This window comes from Delphinus delphis, chromosome 20 (assembly GCF_949987515.2).
Source record: "Delphinus delphis chromosome 20, mDelDel1.2, whole genome shotgun sequence".
Taxonomy (NCBI): domain Eukaryota; kingdom Metazoa; phylum Chordata; class Mammalia; order Artiodactyla; family Delphinidae; genus Delphinus; species Delphinus delphis.
In genome coordinates this window covers 5,847,371-5,865,112 of record NC_082702.1, presented here as the reverse complement: position 1 = coordinate 5,865,112, position 17,742 = coordinate 5,847,371, and the positions used below count along the sequence as shown (strand labels likewise).

Here is a 17,742-nt window from a genome sequence, read left to right as displayed (position 1 = left end):
TAGCCGTGCTTCTAATCTCATTATTGGCAATTAGCCTGGCCTATGAACGAACACAAAAAGGACTAGAACGAGGGCTTCCCTGATGGTGCAGTGGTTGAGAGTCCGCCTGCCGATGCAGGGGACATGGGCTTGTGCCCCAGTCTGGGAAGATCCCACATGCCATGGAGCGGCTGGGCCCGTGAGCCATAGCTGCTGAGCCTGCGCGTCCGGAGCCTGTGGTCCACAACGGGAGAGTCCACAACAGTGAGAGGCCCGTGTACCACAAAAAAAAAAAAAAAAAAAAAAAGGACTAGAATGAACTGAATATGGTATTTAGTTTAAAACAAATGATTTTGACTCATTAGACTATGACTAAATTCATAATTACCAAGTGCCTTTAGCATATATAATTATTATAGCTTTCACAGTATCTCTTGTAGGACTGCTAGAACTCTGGAACTCTCTCACTCTCTGGGCACAGCTCTCTCCTCTCCTGTCATCTGCCCCATGGATTGATTTCAGCCACACTGAATTCCACTAACTCTAAACTCTGTCTCAATTCAAGGAGACAGATCTTTTGGGGCTCCTCCTCCCTATGCTGTAGAATGGAAACTCTCTCCAGGCAGTAGGCTGGGGGGCAATCATAAGGCTTACTTCATTTGTTTTCTTTCTCTCAGAGATAGCTGTTCTGAGCTCCCTATTATCCAACATCTGAAGAAGTCCATTCACGTATTTTGTCTTTTCTTGTTATTTAAGGTGGGACGATATATACATCATACTGTTGAAGAAAAAGGTGTTGTTGGAGTTGGCTGTGAAAAATACTGGTCAGGATTTAGGTTCACTATGATATATGTGGATATATTAATTTGTGCAATTTCAGAATAGATACAAACGTATGTTTGGTAGTATTTCTAGCAGCATAAATCTCATATTCCTTTAGGACATTTAAGAGTTCTTTTCCAGTGCTGAGAATTTGATTTATACATTTCAAGAATATTCCACGGTGTTCACATCTAACAATCAGTGTAAGATTCTATGATTAAAGAAAAAATGTTAATGTACTTAGATCATAATTACTTTAGATAATTATTTCTCTGGAAACATGTTTTTCCAAATTTACTTAAGGGCTAGGTAGGAATTTATCAAAGTGTAAATTCTCTGAAACCTAATGTTTTTGTGGTAGGCAAAATAATGGTAAATCCCACAGGTGTTCATGTCCTAATTCCTAGAAACTGTAAATATGTTACATTGCATGGTAAAGGGGAATTAAGGTAGAAGATGGAATTAAGTTATTTTAGGACCATATAAATTGTTTCTAGAGTTTTAAAGGTTCACATAGAGAAACCTCAGAATGGATTGTACCCAGAGCCTATCAACACTAGATTTAGAAGATGAAATTTGGCACTCCTGAGCTGATCAGTTTTAGGTTAGGTTTTGGATTCTGGGTTGGTCCTGTAATGGGCTGAGACATCTGGAGATGCTGGGATAGGATGAATCCATTTGCATGCAGGATAAACACGAATCACTGGGCACCAAAGGGTGGCCTCTGGTAGGTAGAATGATGGCCTCCCAAAGATGTCTACATCCTTATGTCTAGGACCTGTGAACATGTTATATTATAAGGCAAAGGGGACACAAGGTAGTAGATGGAGTTAAAGCTGCTAATTAGCTGACTTTAAGATAGGAGATTATCCTGGATTATCTGGGTGGGCCCAATGTAATCACAAGCATCCTTAAACGTGGAAGGAGGAGACAGAAGAATGAGTGTTGGAGGGATGAAAGAGTTGACCAGCCATTGCTGGCTCTGAGGAAGGAAAGGGGCCGCAAGCCATGGAATTTGGGCAGCTTCTAGAAGCTGGAAAAGCAAAGAAACAGATTCTCCTCTAGAGCCTCCAAGAAGAAATACAACCCTGTGAACAACCTTGCTTTTGGCCCAGAGATGCATTCTGGACTTCAGAGCTCCAGGATAATAAATTGTGCTGTTATGAGACGCTGAGTTTGTGACAACTGGTTACAGCAGCCATAAGAAACTAATATAGCTGTCCTTCTACATTCATTATATTCTTAGGTTTTCACCGCACAATGCAATTCCTGGTGTTCAAGAAGATTTCCTTTATTTACAAAAGTCTTTCCCACTTTCCGAGGTAAAACTGTGATACATGACTTAGTTTGGTGACAGAATTTCCATTTTTTATTGCCTTTGGGGGATTTTTCTTCTCTATGAGTGCTCCCACATTTTACTAAACATGTCTTCCACTTTCAGTGCCTCTAGAGTTTTCTTTCTATGCTCCTCTGACAAGTGATAAGGTACAATTTATCATAAAAAACCATCACACTCTAAGGTTTTGGTCCTGTGGGAATTCTTTGATATCAACTGCAATATCACCTCTAGGAAAAGACTTCCCCACAAGAGCTGCATTTCTGCCCAATGTGATCTCACTGATATTTACTAAGCCTAACTTCTCACAGAGGTGTTCTCCACAACCACCCCATCCACAGCATTTCTGTCCTAAGCAAGCTCTGACACATAATGAATGTGGGAGGATTCTTGCTCAAGACTTTTTCCCATCTCAGGTATCTGAGGATTTTTTTTTTCCTACACAATATCTGTAACATATAAGACATAATTTATTACTGAAGGGGTTGTCACATTCACTGTATTTGCAAGGCTTAATCCCTGTGTAAATTCCCGATTTTCTACTGAGGCTTGACTTCTTGAAAAAGGCTGGTCCACAATCACTACATTTCTGTCCCCTAGGAACTCGCTGATGTTTAATAAGGGCTGGGTTCCCGTAAAAGACATTTCCACAGGCACTGCATTCATAGGGTTTTGCTCCTGTATGAGTTCACTTATGAATAAAGAGCTATGACTCACTGAGGAAGATTTCTCCAGCTTTGGGGAATCCACAGCTTTCTTTCTTTTATGAGTTTTCTTATGTTTGGTGAGGACTGACATGTGGGCAAAGGCTTTGCCACATTCACTGCAGGCATATGGTCTCTCTCCGGTGTGAGTCCGCTGGTGCTGAATGAGCTCTGACTTGCTTCTGAAGGCTTTTCCACAATCACTGCATTCATATGGTTTCTCTCCTGTATGAATTCTCTGATGCTTGGTAAGGTCTGACTTAAAAAAGAACGTTTTTCCACATTCCCTGCATTCGTAAGGCTTCTCTCCTGTGTGAAGTCTCTGATGTGCAACGGCGTATGACTTCTGGGAAAAGGCTTTCCCACACACATTGCAACCGTATAATTTCTCTCCAGTATGAGAGCGCTGATGTCTGTTGAGACGGCACTTCCGGCTGAAGGCTTTTCCACATTCACTGCATCCGTAGGGTTTCTCTCCTGTATGAGTTCGCTGATGGACCATGAGCTGTGACTTCCTGGAAAAGGCTTTCTCACATTCATTACATTCATGGGGTTTCTCTCCTGTATGAGTTCTCTGATGTTCAGTGAGCTGAATCTTCCTCAAGAATTTTTTCCCACATTCATTGCATCCATGGGGTTTCTCTCCTCTTTCAGTTCTCTGATGTCTAACGAGCTCTGCCTTCCTGGAGAAGGCTTTCCCGCACTCACTGCATATATGTGGTTTCTTTCCTGGATAAATTTTTTGATGGTCATCGAGCTGTGACTTAGTGCTACTGGGTTTCACACAGCCATGGTATTTAATTCTGGTAAGAGTTCTATTATGCTGGAGGTAGAGAGATGATTTCCCATATCCACTGAACTCATCAGAATCCTTTCCTGCATATCTTCTATTCTCAATAACAAAACCTAAAGGTGATTTCAAACTTTTACAATGTGGGCCAAAATTATTGTAACTTTGTGTTAAAGGAACAAGACTTTTGCATAAATCGAAATTATTTCCAAGTGCATAACTTTGCTGACATCTTTCCAAAGTTTTAATCCCGTTTTGGTTTTCTGTGTGCCATTGTATAGGGTGAATCTCCCATACTTCTTCTAGGAAAAAGAACAATGAAAACATCCATGATAATTTTAGGGGGTAAAAAAAGGTACAAAAATGCCATGGTTTGGGCTAGCTCTGATAAGATCCCAGTCTAAGAGAAATGTCCACTATGGAAATGTATCCTATGCTCTGTGAAAAATGACAATATTGCATGCTGCAACTAAGGAGCTGGTGAGCTGCAACTAAGGAACCCGCCTGTTGCATCTAAGATCTGGCATAACTAACTAACTAACTAACTAAATAAACATATATATATATATATATATATACACACACATATATATATATTGTGTGTGTGTGTGTGTGTGTGTGGTCTGCGGGCCTCTCACTGTTGTGGGCTCTCCCGTTGTGGAACACAGGCTCTGGACACACAGGCTCAGCGGCCATGGCTCACGGGCCCAGCCGCTCCACGGCATGTGGGATCTTCCTGGACCAGAGCATGAACCTGTGTCCCCTGCATCGGCAGGCGGACTCTCAACCACTGCACCACCAGGGAAGCCCATAAATAAATATTTTTAAAAAAGAGACAATATTATAAAACAGTAAAAGGAAAAACAGCTATTTTAGAAACAAAGTTGGGCAGTCTACAATGAATAAATATAATGTGGGCTGCTTTCCAAATAGAACCTCGCAAAATGGGGACAGAAGTAGAAATAGAACCACACTGTGACTGGAATACAAAAAAAGAAGATGGAAGGGATGGATCCATCCATCCAACAAACACTGAATGGGTTGGTGTTTGGGAATATACTAGAATATTAGAATAATATATTAGAATATTAGAATTAGTATGTTACTACAGTTTGACTAATATATTCTGTCTCCATGGAGCTGTCATTCTAGTAACAAAAGAGAAAGAGAGCAAGAATCATGAGGTAATCAAAGTAGTAAGAAAATTATAGAACATGAAAAATGGTATGAAGGAGGTGATAGAGTAGTGGAAGGTCAATCTTAGACAAAGTAGTCATCCTCGAGAGAAAAAAAAGTTAAGCTGACATCACAGGACTAGAATGAGCAATGTTATGCAAATAACTACATGAAGACTATTCCAAGAGGAAACAGGCAATGCAAAAACCCAAAGGCAAAAAAAAAAACTTAGGCATGATAGAGAAACATAAGGGAGGCTGGCATACTTGGACTATCCTGAGCTTGAGGGAAGTAGAAATAGATAAGTTTGGAAAGGTCTGTAGAATTGAGAGTGTATAGATCTTGTAAACTGTTAAAAATTGGATTTATGCTAAGAACAATAGCAGGAAGCAACCAAAAAATTTTTGACAGAAGTACAACAGGTTTTGAATTGATATTTCCAAAAGGTCACATGACTCATAGGAAGAATGAATTGGAGAAATAAAATTGTTGAGAAAACACACAGGAGGCTATGGTAGAGTTCCAGCAAGAGATAACAGTAGCCTCAGCATGGATGACTATCAAGGAGATGAAAAAATGTACAAAAACAAATTATGCATGATGGAAGAGGAAAAGATAAGTATAGAGGAAGGAAAGCTAAGACTCACCATCACAATGAACTCTGGAGGTAGAAAAGGGAAGAATCAAGGACAGGGCCTCAAGATGCGGCTGAAGCATCTGTTTAGGAGCTGGTGTCATTTAATAAGACGAGGAAGAATAAAGACATAGGTTAGGCATCTGTGGGATATCAAGTGCTCCATTTTGAGGTACACATCAGGTTTGAGATGACTAATACACACTCAAGAGAAAATATGATGTACTTGGCTGGATCTATGAGTGTGTAGAAAGTTTTAGACTTAAGATAAGAATTTTAAGTCATGAGTATACAAATATTATTTAAATATCTGGACTGCACGAAACTAAATGAGATAATTTAAGAAGAACGAGTAGAGAAAGGGGAGGGCCCAGGACAAGGGCATTCCTAGTTTTAGAGTTTGGGGAGAGGAATACGCAGAGAACATGAAAAGTCCATCCAGAGACATCAAACCGTATCTATGCTGATCAAACAAATAAGCAACATGGGTTTTAGTAACAAAGGGTTACAACTGGAAAATCAGAAAGTAGGACCTACAGAGTGTGATTCCAAGAGTACTGAGGTAAAATATTCAATAATCGCCTTGTTACTAAATCGTTCCCCTCTCATTCTGACTGCACACCAAAATGAAACTTTTCTAAGATACCAATCACTTATTTAATAGGAATATTGTAGATAATACTCCAATTTTCTATTAGGTATGATACCACCTCACATGATCTAATATATCCAGACACACATATAACCATCTGAAATTTAAAAATAAGTCCTTGGGCCATCTACCCACATCCCATGTACTGACTGGTGGAAATACCACCTTCTTCAATCATAATGTAACTGTATATAGAGCTGCTCCATAAAAATTTCTGCAGTGATGGAAATATTCTGTATCTGTGTTTTCCAATATGGTAGCCACTAGCCATGTATGGCTGTTGAGCACTTGAATGTGGCTAGAGTTGACTACAGAAATAAATTTGTAATTTTACTGAATGTTAATTAAATTTAATTAAATGTTAAATTTAAGTAGCCCACATGTGGCCAGTGCCCAACACACTGGACAGCACAGGTATAGACCATCATATCCTATATTTGCCATTATAATATGTTTAATATACTCATCTCCAAATTTTCTACTTTCCACTAATGCCAGATTCTTCCTTGATCTCTGTTCCTACATCATCTCTGACACCCGCCAATGAAGAGATTCTGAAGAATCATTCCCATCCAGGATGAAGAAAATATTCATCGTCCTTACCTTCCACTCATCCTAGAACTCCAAGCTATATTTTCCCATTGTTACAATTTTACCACCCAGCTATCAAGAAAGACTCTCTAGAACTAGCCAAAAAAGACAAGACAAAACCAAAATCACACTTTCTAAGCCAAATATTAACATAAAACCCAGAGTAATCAGCCATTTCTTTGCAGACAGTCTCCTATAGGCCAATCTATTAAGAATCTCCCACACTGCTTTCCTCATTTCCATCTCCAAAGTCTTCTTTTTACATTATTACTGACCGACAAGGCCTTCTGTCAACATTTTTACTTAAAACCCAGCTCTCTTTCTTGCAGAAATTATTTTATTATGCTTTCAAAAAGAAGCACACTTTATCCTCTCAACAACACTTTATCAAAGCTCAGTTTTCTCTGATTTTGTAAATCAATCCTTGTCTATACCTCATAATAAAATGCTAAAAATTTTAGAATTTTATGCACCTACATCAACCCTTTCCAACAGATTTTTACACTTGTTTTTTATTTCATCTGCATCTCCCTCAGAGCACATTAGAATTGTGGTTCTTCAATGACAGGGATCAAAGCAGAATTGTCTGGCAAGCCTTTCAAATACCTCATAGGCTCTGGTCACTCCCCACACCTAGCAAACCAGAAGCCGAATCTCAAGAGACAGAGCCTGTAGTTGGAAAAGGCTCCCACATAGTTCACACACATCCCTGATGAAAAGCAAAATTAAAACCAAAATGCAACAAAACCAAACCTGTTTTGGGGATTCCCTGGTGGTCCAGTGGTTAGGACTCCACGCTTTCACTGCCCAGGGTGCAGGTTCAACCCTTGGTTGGGGACCTAAGATCTGGCAAGCCATGCACCCAGGGGCAGGGTGGGGGACCACCAAACCTGCTTTCATGAAAGATGTGATAAATGGATGCAAGTGATACTGTCAGTGAATTATTCTGTGGTTACGCTAAGTAAGGAAGAATAAGATACAGACCCTTTCCTCTATATGGAAAAAGCCTCATACCAACCAGTAAAACAATACAATAAAATATACGATCAGGACTGAGTTAGTGCGGTGTAGATATGAAAACATATAAGAAGTCAGGAAAGAGGGAGTTTTGAGTGTGCACTTGAACTTCACGGACAGAAAAAGAGAACTCAGAGTGAAAGAAGGCGGCATCTGGATGTAAAAATGCAATATAATCAAATGCGTAGATGCCAGTCTTCGGGTTATTTGACATAATCTGTGGCATTCAGTAAAATAGATCACTTCCTCCTCTTTGGAGTAATTTTGTCACTTGTTTCCAGGACATCTTCTGACCCTGTTTCTACCACAGCCCAATGCTTTTCTTTTTATTTGGCTGGGTTCTTGTCTTCTCAACTTTAAAAAATAAATGTGGACCTCTTGTTTTCTCAACCAACTCTCACTCTTCATGTTTTCTCATCAAGTCCCACTGCTTTCATGCCCCCTATCCACAGAGAAATACAACCAGAACCTCAAAGGGAGCTAAAAGAAAAACTGAAATCAACCTATATATGTAGGAATTGGAACAAAGCAAGTCTATATCATCATGGCCATCAGGGGACCTGAGAGGGTGGAATTTCCAAAATGCATTTTGAAAACAAAATTCAATAGGAACAGCAGAGACCTTCAGAAACATAGAGCAGAGTAAATAGGAAAGACTCAAGGCAACTCAAAGGTGACCGGGCACCAGCGTGTAGAGCAGTACGGGAGAACCTAAATAAAATGCACATGGAGGAAAAGGATTCACCAGGAGGAAAAATGATCTCATTCCTGAAGGTGAAGGAAAAAGGATTTCACAGGACGGATATCTTGGGTGCAGGCAAAATATAGAATGAGAGGGCAGATCAGACTATAGAAAGAGAGGTGGGAATACCTGTTAGAGTGCAGAGAGGTTAAATCTTCCGTATATACGAATACACACTCTGATGATGAAGACATTATCTGGGAGAAAGGAGGGTTCTGGTTTCACATACAGGAAGTAGAACATCATAGGGCAGAGGCCCTGGTGCCTGGCAACACACAGATGATTAGAGTGCAGGTCATATATTAGCAGGAGTCAATGTGGGACTCTCCAGCAGAGAACAGAAATCTTAGGCCTTAAGAATGAATTAAACTTTTAACAGAAGATTAAAAAAAAACTAAAAAAAACAGAATCTGAAAACTTGGGAAGCAGAGGGTGAATTAGTAGACAGAGGTGCCCTGGGATACGAGGGGTGTGTGGTTTTCAGATGAATGAAGCTGAGGTGGATTGTCACGGAAGGATATTAATCAGCCTTTTCAAAAGGGATGGGGATATTGCAGAGGTAGGGAGCAGCGCTAAGTGCAAAGCAATGTGAACAGGTAGTGAGATGTATCTCATAGCAGGCAAGGTGAAGAACAGGAAGTGAGGCCCCTGCAGACAAAGAAAAGGAGGCGGCATGAGGGGGCATGCTGGGAGGAATGGAATCAGGTTAAGACCTCAAGGTCCTGGATGAGACAAACTGCAGTCAGATCCAGAAAGCTGAAAAAAAAGAAGACATCATCCTTTAGTGGCAGGCAAAGAAGAACAGCCCTGACAAAGAACATGCAGGACTTCCCTGGCGTTCCAGTGGTTGAGACTCCAAGCTTCCACTGCAGGGGGCACGGGCTAGAACCCTGGGAGGGGAACTAAGATCCCACATGCTGTGCAGCATGGCCAAATAAAAAAAGAACATGCAGAAAGGTGTTAGGCTTATGGGCCACCAACTGGTGTAAGGAAAGTTCTCTAGACAGCACTTCAGAAGTATCAACCCTTCACTGACCAACTGGAATTTCCATGTCGTTTCTCCCCATCTTCTTGGTTGCCACTCACTCACCTGGACAAGTTTGACTCTGGCCTGCTCCCTCTACCGTCCATGGGGGTTCTCCTTGTTCCAACTGGAAGAGTGAATCTGGTTTGGGAGTCTGATATCCTGTAAATAGGAAATCACGGAACGCTTGGCACCAAGCATTTGAGCCTGGGGAAACTAGAAAACTGGAGACAGTTCTATTTCAAGGACCGCACCCTTCATACTTTGGTAAAGTAAAAACCTTTAACTTGGAAAGGGAAAGAATACACTCTAGAACATATGATGCTTTAGTCCAAACCATGAAATATTCCAGGAACCCTACAGATTTCACTAAATGAGAAAGAAAAGGCAACTGACTATGATGCTGCCTGTTGGGCTGCACCCTGCAGGCCTACAAGACCGTACTTGCCCAGCTTCAAAACTGAAGAAAGAGCCTGGAGTCACCGACAGAGACATCAATGGTTTCATGGATGGGGGAGCTTATGTGTCTGAAGCAAGGTCCTGGAGTGACACCCCACCGTGTGCGGTAGATGGCGGGCAGGACGTGGCGGCAGTCTTCGCTGGGGGTGGGGAGTGGGGGAGTGTTACCAGTTATAGGGGAAATTGACGTCAGTTTGGCTCATTGGTTACCAGGGAAACCAGCAGAAGGGCAGGTTCCTCACCACCCCTATGATAGCCTATCAGAGTAGAGATGTTCTGATCTAAAGCTAGAGAGATCAGCAGCTGGGGCCTGGAGCAAGGATGCATGAAGGTCAGTCACGTGAGTTCAGGAGAAGCAGGCACTGGTCAAGCAGGGGATGGACAGAGAGCAAGAGAACAGCCATCTTGGGCGGCCTGACCATACACTGCCCTTACCTACTGACACTAGGTTGCAGTAGTTCTCCCACATGACATTTCTGTACAGGTCCTTCTGAGATGGGTCCAGTAACTGCCACTCTTCCCAGGTGAAATGCACAGCCACGTCCTCAAATGACAAAGATGCCTGTAATAACAAATTCCAGTGCAATCCGAGGTGGAATAATATGATGTGGAAAATAGGGACAGGAACACGTTCTGCTCATCTTCCCCATGATAAATTATGTGCATTGTGACTGTGACTATTTCACATACCATAGACCATGTGTCTTAGTCCGCCTGAGCTGCTATAACAAAATACCACAGACTGGGTAGCTTATAAAAACAAATTTATTGGGACTTCCCTGGTAGTCCAGTGGTTGAGACTCCACGCTCCCAATGCAGGGGGCCTGGGTTTGATTCATGGTCAGGGAACTAGATCCTGCATGCCTCAACTAAGAGCCCACATGCCACACCTAAAGATCCCGCATGCTGCAACTACAGCTCCCGCAGGCCGCACTGAAGATCCTGCACATGGCAACGAGGATCCCACATGCTGCAACTAAGACCCAGCTCAGCCAAATAAATAATAAATAAATATTAAAAAATATGTATTTCTCACAGTGATGGAGGCTGGGAAGTTCTAGATCAAGGTGAATGCATGGCTGCATTCTGGTGAGGGCCTGCTTCCTGGTTTGTAGTGGGCACCTTCTCACTGTGTTCTCACATGGAAGGGCGAGGGATCTCTGTGCATTCTCTTATAAGGACACTAATCCCATTCGTGAAGGCCTCACCCTCATAACCTACACACCTCCCAAAGGTGCCACCTCCTAATACCATCATCTTTGGGGGTTTAAGATTTCAACATATGATTTTGGGGGGAACACAAACATTCAAACCACTGCCCCATGGAATTCTACAAGTTAGTCCTTTCCAGCCTAAAAAAGTACTAAAATAATATTTTCATAGAAATAAAAAACACTGTGCAGTAAGAATGTCTTTGTTTATAAGTATGAAAAATCTATCAATAATTTAGATATCCATCAGAGGCAGACAGGGTACGCTATACCTCCATGCTATGAAATACTATGCAAACATGAAAATCAATGAGGTAGACTTATTTTTCATTTTTATTTTTTAATTTATTTATTCAATTTATTCATTTTTGGCTTGTTGTGCCTTCATTGCTGCACGCAGGCTTTCTCTAGTTGTGGTGAGTGGGGGCTACTCTTCGCTGTGGTGCACGTGCTTCACATTGCAGTTGCTTCTCTTGTTGTGGAGCACGGGCTGTAGGCATGCAGGCTTCAGTAGTTGTGGCACGTGGGCTCAGTAGTTGTGGCACACGGGCTTAGCTGCTCTGCAGCATGTGGGATCTTCCCGGACCAGGGATCAAACCCGTCTCCCCTCCACTGGCAGGTGGATTCTTAACCACTGTGCCACCAGGTAAGTCCTCAATGAGGTAGTTTTAAATATACTGGTATCAATGACCTTCAATGAAAAAAATCAAGTCCCCAAATAGTATATACAGTATGATCCCAGACATGTGAAAAATCTTAATAATATATTCAGCTATATATGTATAAAGACACATTTCAGGCTGCTGCCAGAAATGATGATCTCCCAAGCCTGGAACCTTCTTCTATTACTGAAATGTTCCTTCTTCTTCTTCTATTAATGTAAATGTAAATATAGATATATTTTACCACACATCAATTATAGAAAGACACTGGTGGGAGACCCAAACTATTAATATTTGTTAACCTTTGGGTTGGGAGTTTGGCAAGAAAAGGTAAAACGGGATATTCTCTTTTGGTGCAGGTACCTCTGTGTGCTTGAATCTCTTGCATGCAAATGTAGCCATGTATCATTTGAATAATTAAAATACAAAGACCAAACCAAGAATAATTGACTCTGACTTCATTTTTTGAACCTAGGGTTAAGAAGAAATAAAGGGAGAATTTTTGTCAATATCTGTTACACCAAGCTGCTCGCAAAGAATGGAACTGTCAGCTGTCTCCTGCCAAATCAATAACAAAAATCTGGTTGAGAGAATTCTTCTTCATGGAGGACAACTCAAAGGCCAAGCAGCCCATTAATTCTATTGGATAATCCAGGCTTTATTCCTGGGTAAAGCCAGACTATTAGAAGGCTCTATTGTCAAGGCACATTGCTTTAGAAGAATTTTGTCCAATTCAATTCTGCTCTGGCATGCCTAGTCCGAGGAGCACGATTAAGAAAAAGCCAGAGGAAACATCTTAGGCCTTTATTACAAAACTGATAATGAGAATTCTGTCTATCACAAAACGTCTCTGAAGAGCTAGCAAAAGAAATTTCTTAAGATTGAAGAGCGGACTTCGCTGGTGGTGCAGTGGTTAAGAATCCGTCTGTCAATGCAGGGGACACAGGTTTGATCCCTGGTCTGGGAAGATCCCACATGCCATGGAGCAAATAAGCCTGTGCATCACAACTACTGAGCCTGCGCTCTATAGCACATGAGCCACAACTACTGAGCCCACATGCCACAACTACTGAAACCCACACACCTAGAGCCCGTGCTCTGCAACGAGAAGCCACCACAATGAGAAGCCCACGCACCACAATGAAGAGTAGACCCCGCTCGCTGCAACTGGAGAAAGCCTGTGCGTAGCAACAAAGACCCAATGCAGCCAAAAATAAATAAATAAATAAATTTATTTATTAAAAAAAAAAAGATTGAAGAGTGGTGAAATGTGTACTTCCCCTAAAGAACTGGTGTGCCTTCTCCTCACAGACAATGCAAATCATGTAACGTTTCACATTTTTCCTGTTATAATGGCTGCCAAGAAAAGTAGACTCAAGTTCAAAACTAAGGCAACCCGAGGGTCTTACACAGTCACCTACCTATGCTCCAACATTAAGGACTTTGTACAAACCTAGAGCCCTCATATCTTGCTTCTGAACTTGCCTTGATTTTAAGATTACAGGCTAAATTTATTTTCCAACAGATCCTGATTTTTATCAACATATACTGTTCTCATTTCACCAGACTTTTTTAGAGGCATCTACAAGTCCACCGGGAAACAAAGGATAAAAATCAATAAAACAAACCTCACCTGGACATTGATCATCTTCTCCAGTTCTTAAGAAAGGGTGTGTCGGGAATTCCCCGGCAGTCCAGGGGTTAGGACTCTTGCGTTTTCACTGCCGAGGGTGTGAGTTCAATCCCTTGTCGGGGAACTAAGATCCCACAAGCCGAGCGGCTCGGCCAAAAAAAAAAAAAAAGGCATGTAACTCTAGGGTGTGTTCTGGTGTTCTGTCTTCTGTCTCTGTGGGCCTGCCTGGAAGTTGTGGTCAGAGATCTCAGGTCAGGCTGCTGCCAGAAATGATGATCTCCCAAGCCTGGAACCTTCTTCTTCTTCTATTAGTGAAATATTCCTTCTTCTTCTTCTATTACTAGAACCTGTGAACTCAAGAGCAAATTCAATGATTGAGCCTGGGACCACAGCTCTCTCTCCCTTGCTATGTGGACTCACACTAAGAGAAGGCCCCAATATTTCATGTCTCTTTAACCTTCTGAAAGCTTTTACATCATGGGGCTGTGCCTCACAGGAAGATATGGAATGGGCGAGAGGAATGCCTTTTATTTTTGTAAAGTTGGAAGAGAGTGAATGTGGAAGAGGAGATGGGAAACAAAAACCAGCTCATGGTCTTGTCATATAGGTCCATTTCAGAAAAGATAAAGTACAAAAATGGTGGCTCTATAAACAACAAGGTCCTACTGTATAGCACAGGGAAATATATTCAATATCCTATGATAAACCATACTGGAAAAGAATACAAAAAAATGGAATGTATATATATGTATGGCTGGATCACTTTGCTGTACAGCTGAAATTAACACAATATTGTAAAACAACTATACTTCAAAAAAAAATTTTAAAAAAAGGTGGCTCTGGAAACTGACTTAAAACCACCTGAGCCCACATACATCTAAATTTTCTGTTTACTGTACTGAGGCAATTATCCCAGTTTAAAGATCAATGTACTTAACAGATCACAAGCCGTATCTTATGTAATCCTCAACACTGTTCTGTAAGGTCTTCATTATTATCTCCAATTTTAAACACCAGTAAGTTGAAGCTTGGTCAGGTGAAGCGTGTTGCCCAAGTTAACACCCTTCCTCAGGAGCAATGTGGGAATCTGCGTTCATATCTGCGCCTCTCCATTATGACACTTCCCTCTTCCAACAGCCTCACAATACAAACTTGTTCTCTTTCTCAGGCACTTTAAGAACTAAACTTCCCTGGTGTATCATACTGTGAGGGGGCCATACAGTCACAGTTGCAAAAACAGGGCCTTTGGAATCAGCTCTTGTCATATTCCCTGTGCACATCCAGACAGCTCCCTCCACACAAGGAATGCAAAGGAAGCCCCATCCGTGCCTCTGGTTCAATCCTTGGTTGGGGAACTAAGTCCCACATGCAGGAAAAAAAAAAAAAGAAAGAAAACAAAAGAAACTCACACTCTGAGGACACGAACACCATAAGGTCAATTTGAATTTTGCTTCCATCCCATGAGGCAGCAAATTATTCTTAAAGACTCTCTTGAGCTCTCCTGAATCCTCCACATCCAGAGAGCACGTCTCTGCCCATTCTCTGACCAATTACTGGTAAACATACTGGTGAACATGCACACCACCCCCATCTCCAATCCTGAGACCACTCTGTCCCAGCCCCAGCCCTTCAGTCTAGCGTCCCTGCAGTGCAGCCCAAAAAGAGATGGTACACATCTCAAGTGCAGAACTCCTTATGGATAGGAGAGAGGTAGGAAGAGGTGGTTAGGCTGGAATGGGTTGGAACTGAGATCTCTACTGTGGGAGGATGAAGGACCCAACGATTCCCAGAAGCTCCTTGCCTGACTTTCCCTCACACCCAGCAGATCAGAGCTGCACCAAATGCTCATGCCTGGAACACATCAGTGAAACTGAGAATAGCAATGGAACTACCCCCATTGGTAAGACTAATCTGCATTTCCTACCAAACTGAGGTTAAGGTCAAGTTCCCAGGTGGATGGTTACTGAAATAAAATAGGCATTTTCTTAACAAAGAGGGCAGGGATGTCAGGTTGGCAGCCAAGAGTAGCCAATAAATAATACGTTAGGGGGAAGAAGTCTAAATGGTATTGAAAAAAACAGTTCATTAAATTTGGTACTGCTTTTGCTACAAACCCATAATAGGCTTGGAATGGAGTGGCTACTTTCCTTAGACTCGCTGGGGTCCAATAGATAGCCTGGGGAAATATAGCCGGCCTTTGTCCTGGGTTCCTGGCACACAGGTCCTAAAACCCTTGGAATCTCTGCAGTTACAAGAATATCTTTTGTATGCTAATGAGATTATAGTGGCTGGCGCCCAGAATGACCAAGGCATGATTAAAGGGTTGAAATATTGAGCCCCATCACTGGCCCTCTGGGGAAGGGAGAGGGACTGGAGATCGAGCCTAACAGTCAATGACCAATGATTTAATCAAGCACGCCTATGTAATGGAACCTCCATTAAAATTCTTAAACCACAGGGTTTGGAGAGCTTCTGCAGTGCTGAACATTCTGAGGTGCCTGGAGGGTGGTCAACCCAAGTCCATGGAGCCAGAAGCTCCTATGATCAGGACTCATCTGGACCTTGCCCTGTGTACCTCTTCATCTGGCTGTTCTTCTGTATCCTTTATCTGGTAATATCCTTAACTGGTAATAGTAAAGTGTCTTCCTGAGTTCTGTGAGCTGTTCTGGTAAATTACTGAACTGGAGCGGGAGGCATGGAAACCTCCAACTTATAGCCAGCTGGCCAGAATTACTGGTGGCACCCTGGGACTTGCAACTGACATCTGAAGTGGGGGCGGTCGTGTGGGACTGAACCCTTAACCTGTGGCGGAGGAGGTCTCTGCTGAATCCTGGTAGTGCCAGAACTGAGGTGAACTGTAGGACACCCAGTAGGACATCCAGGGAGTTGGAGAACTGGCCGGTGTGGGGGAAAAGTCAGGCACATTTGGTGTCAGTAACACTGTGAAAAAAAAAAACCAACTCACTGATAAAAAAAAACAATAATGAACAAAATCTCTGGTAAAAGGATATATAAAGTATAACATAACTTATGTAAACTTGTAAAACACACAAAAATATTATATATTGTTTGTATATACACACACACTTAAAAGTCCAAAAATAATCATAATGTAAAATTCCAAGTTAGTGGTTACATCTAGGGAGGAAGAGAAAGGAATGGAGTTGGGACCTGTAGTTGACATTTTAATCGTACATGTAACGCTTTATTTCTTTCCAAACTTAAAGAAGAAAAAAGGAAAAAGATTTAAAGCAAAACAAAAACAAAGCAAACATTAAACACTTTATATGCTCAACTGAGAGCCAGTGACACTTTGTAAGCATTCCTCAGAGGGGGTGCAAGAATCACTGTTTTCATTCATCACTGGTCCGACCATGCTTCCAAATGCAATTAGAAAAAAGAATCAAATAGCAATTGTTAATAGTAGAAAACAAGAGTTACATAACCTTCTGCACAATATTACTATAGACCCAGAAAACCCAAGTAATTGAAATGGACAGTAATAAAAAATAAGAGTTTAGTTAGTGCTTGAAACTGACATGAAAAATGATAACACTCCTTTAGATAAATACTGTAAGTATTATATGATAGAATATTACTGGGGGATATTCCCACATTATATACTGAACATTTTCAAAATAAAATCGCTTCTGATCCAACATTCAGTTTTGGGGAATTTATGCAAAGAAAACAGTGGCAAAGTGAGCAAACATATATGTAAGGTTCGCAAAACATATGTAAGGTCCACTGAGAGACGATTAATTGAATGAATAGTTACAATCCAACTAATGGAAAACTCTGTAATAATTTAAAATTTTAACATACTTCCCGAAATTAAAAATGTCCATAATATACAACTCAGTGAACAAAGCACATTTCTACCCATTATGTATCATATGATTCTGTATTTCACAAAAGGAAATATAATAATGTTAAAATTATTATGGTAGGGGCTGCCCTGGTGGCTCAGTGGTTAAGAATCCGCCTGCCAATGCAGGGGACATGGGTTTGATCCCTGGTCCGGGAAGATCCCACATGCCACGGAGCAACTAAGCCCGTGTGCCACAACTACTGAGCCTGTGCTCTAGAGCCCGCATGCTACGACTACTGAGCCCGTGCACCACAACTTCTGAAGCCCACAAGCCTAGAGCCCATGCTCCACAACAAGAGAAGCCATCAAACGAGAAGCCTGCGCACCGCAATGAAGAGTAGCTCCCGTTCGCCACAACTAGAGAAAGCCCGCGCGCAGCAACAAAGACCCAACGCAGTCAAAAATAAATAAATAAAATTTTAAAAATTATATAAAAAAT

The 17,742-nt window shown here is 41.6% G+C and overlaps 2 protein-coding genes across 4 annotated transcripts in view; both read right to left on the bottom strand.

The window, feature by feature from the left end:
• Window positions 1–17,742, bottom strand: part of LOC132416449 (zinc finger protein 649-like) — a 64,382-nt gene that overhangs the window by 16,814 nt on the left and 29,826 nt on the right. For 2 of the 3 annotated variants that reach the window (XM_059999825.1, XM_059999824.2), the window contains exons 2-4: window positions 13,433–13,779; window positions 10,362–10,488; window positions 9,534–9,629 (exon numbers count right to left, since the gene is read on the bottom strand). In XM_059999825.1, coding sequence (XP_059855808.1) covers window positions 9,534–9,629; window positions 10,362–10,488; window positions 13,433–13,447 — 238 coding nt within the window. In that variant the 5' untranslated portion in view covers window positions 13,448–13,779. Of the gene's footprint in view, window positions 1–9,164; window positions 9,200–9,533; window positions 9,630–10,361; window positions 10,489–13,432; window positions 13,780–17,742 lie in introns of those variants that run through there. The other variant, XM_059999826.1, reaches the window with a different exon arrangement.
• LOC132416378 (zinc finger protein 268-like) overlaps window positions 1–17,742 on the bottom strand; it is a 61,807-nt gene that overhangs the window by 39,395 nt on the left and 4,670 nt on the right. The window lies entirely within an intron of this gene.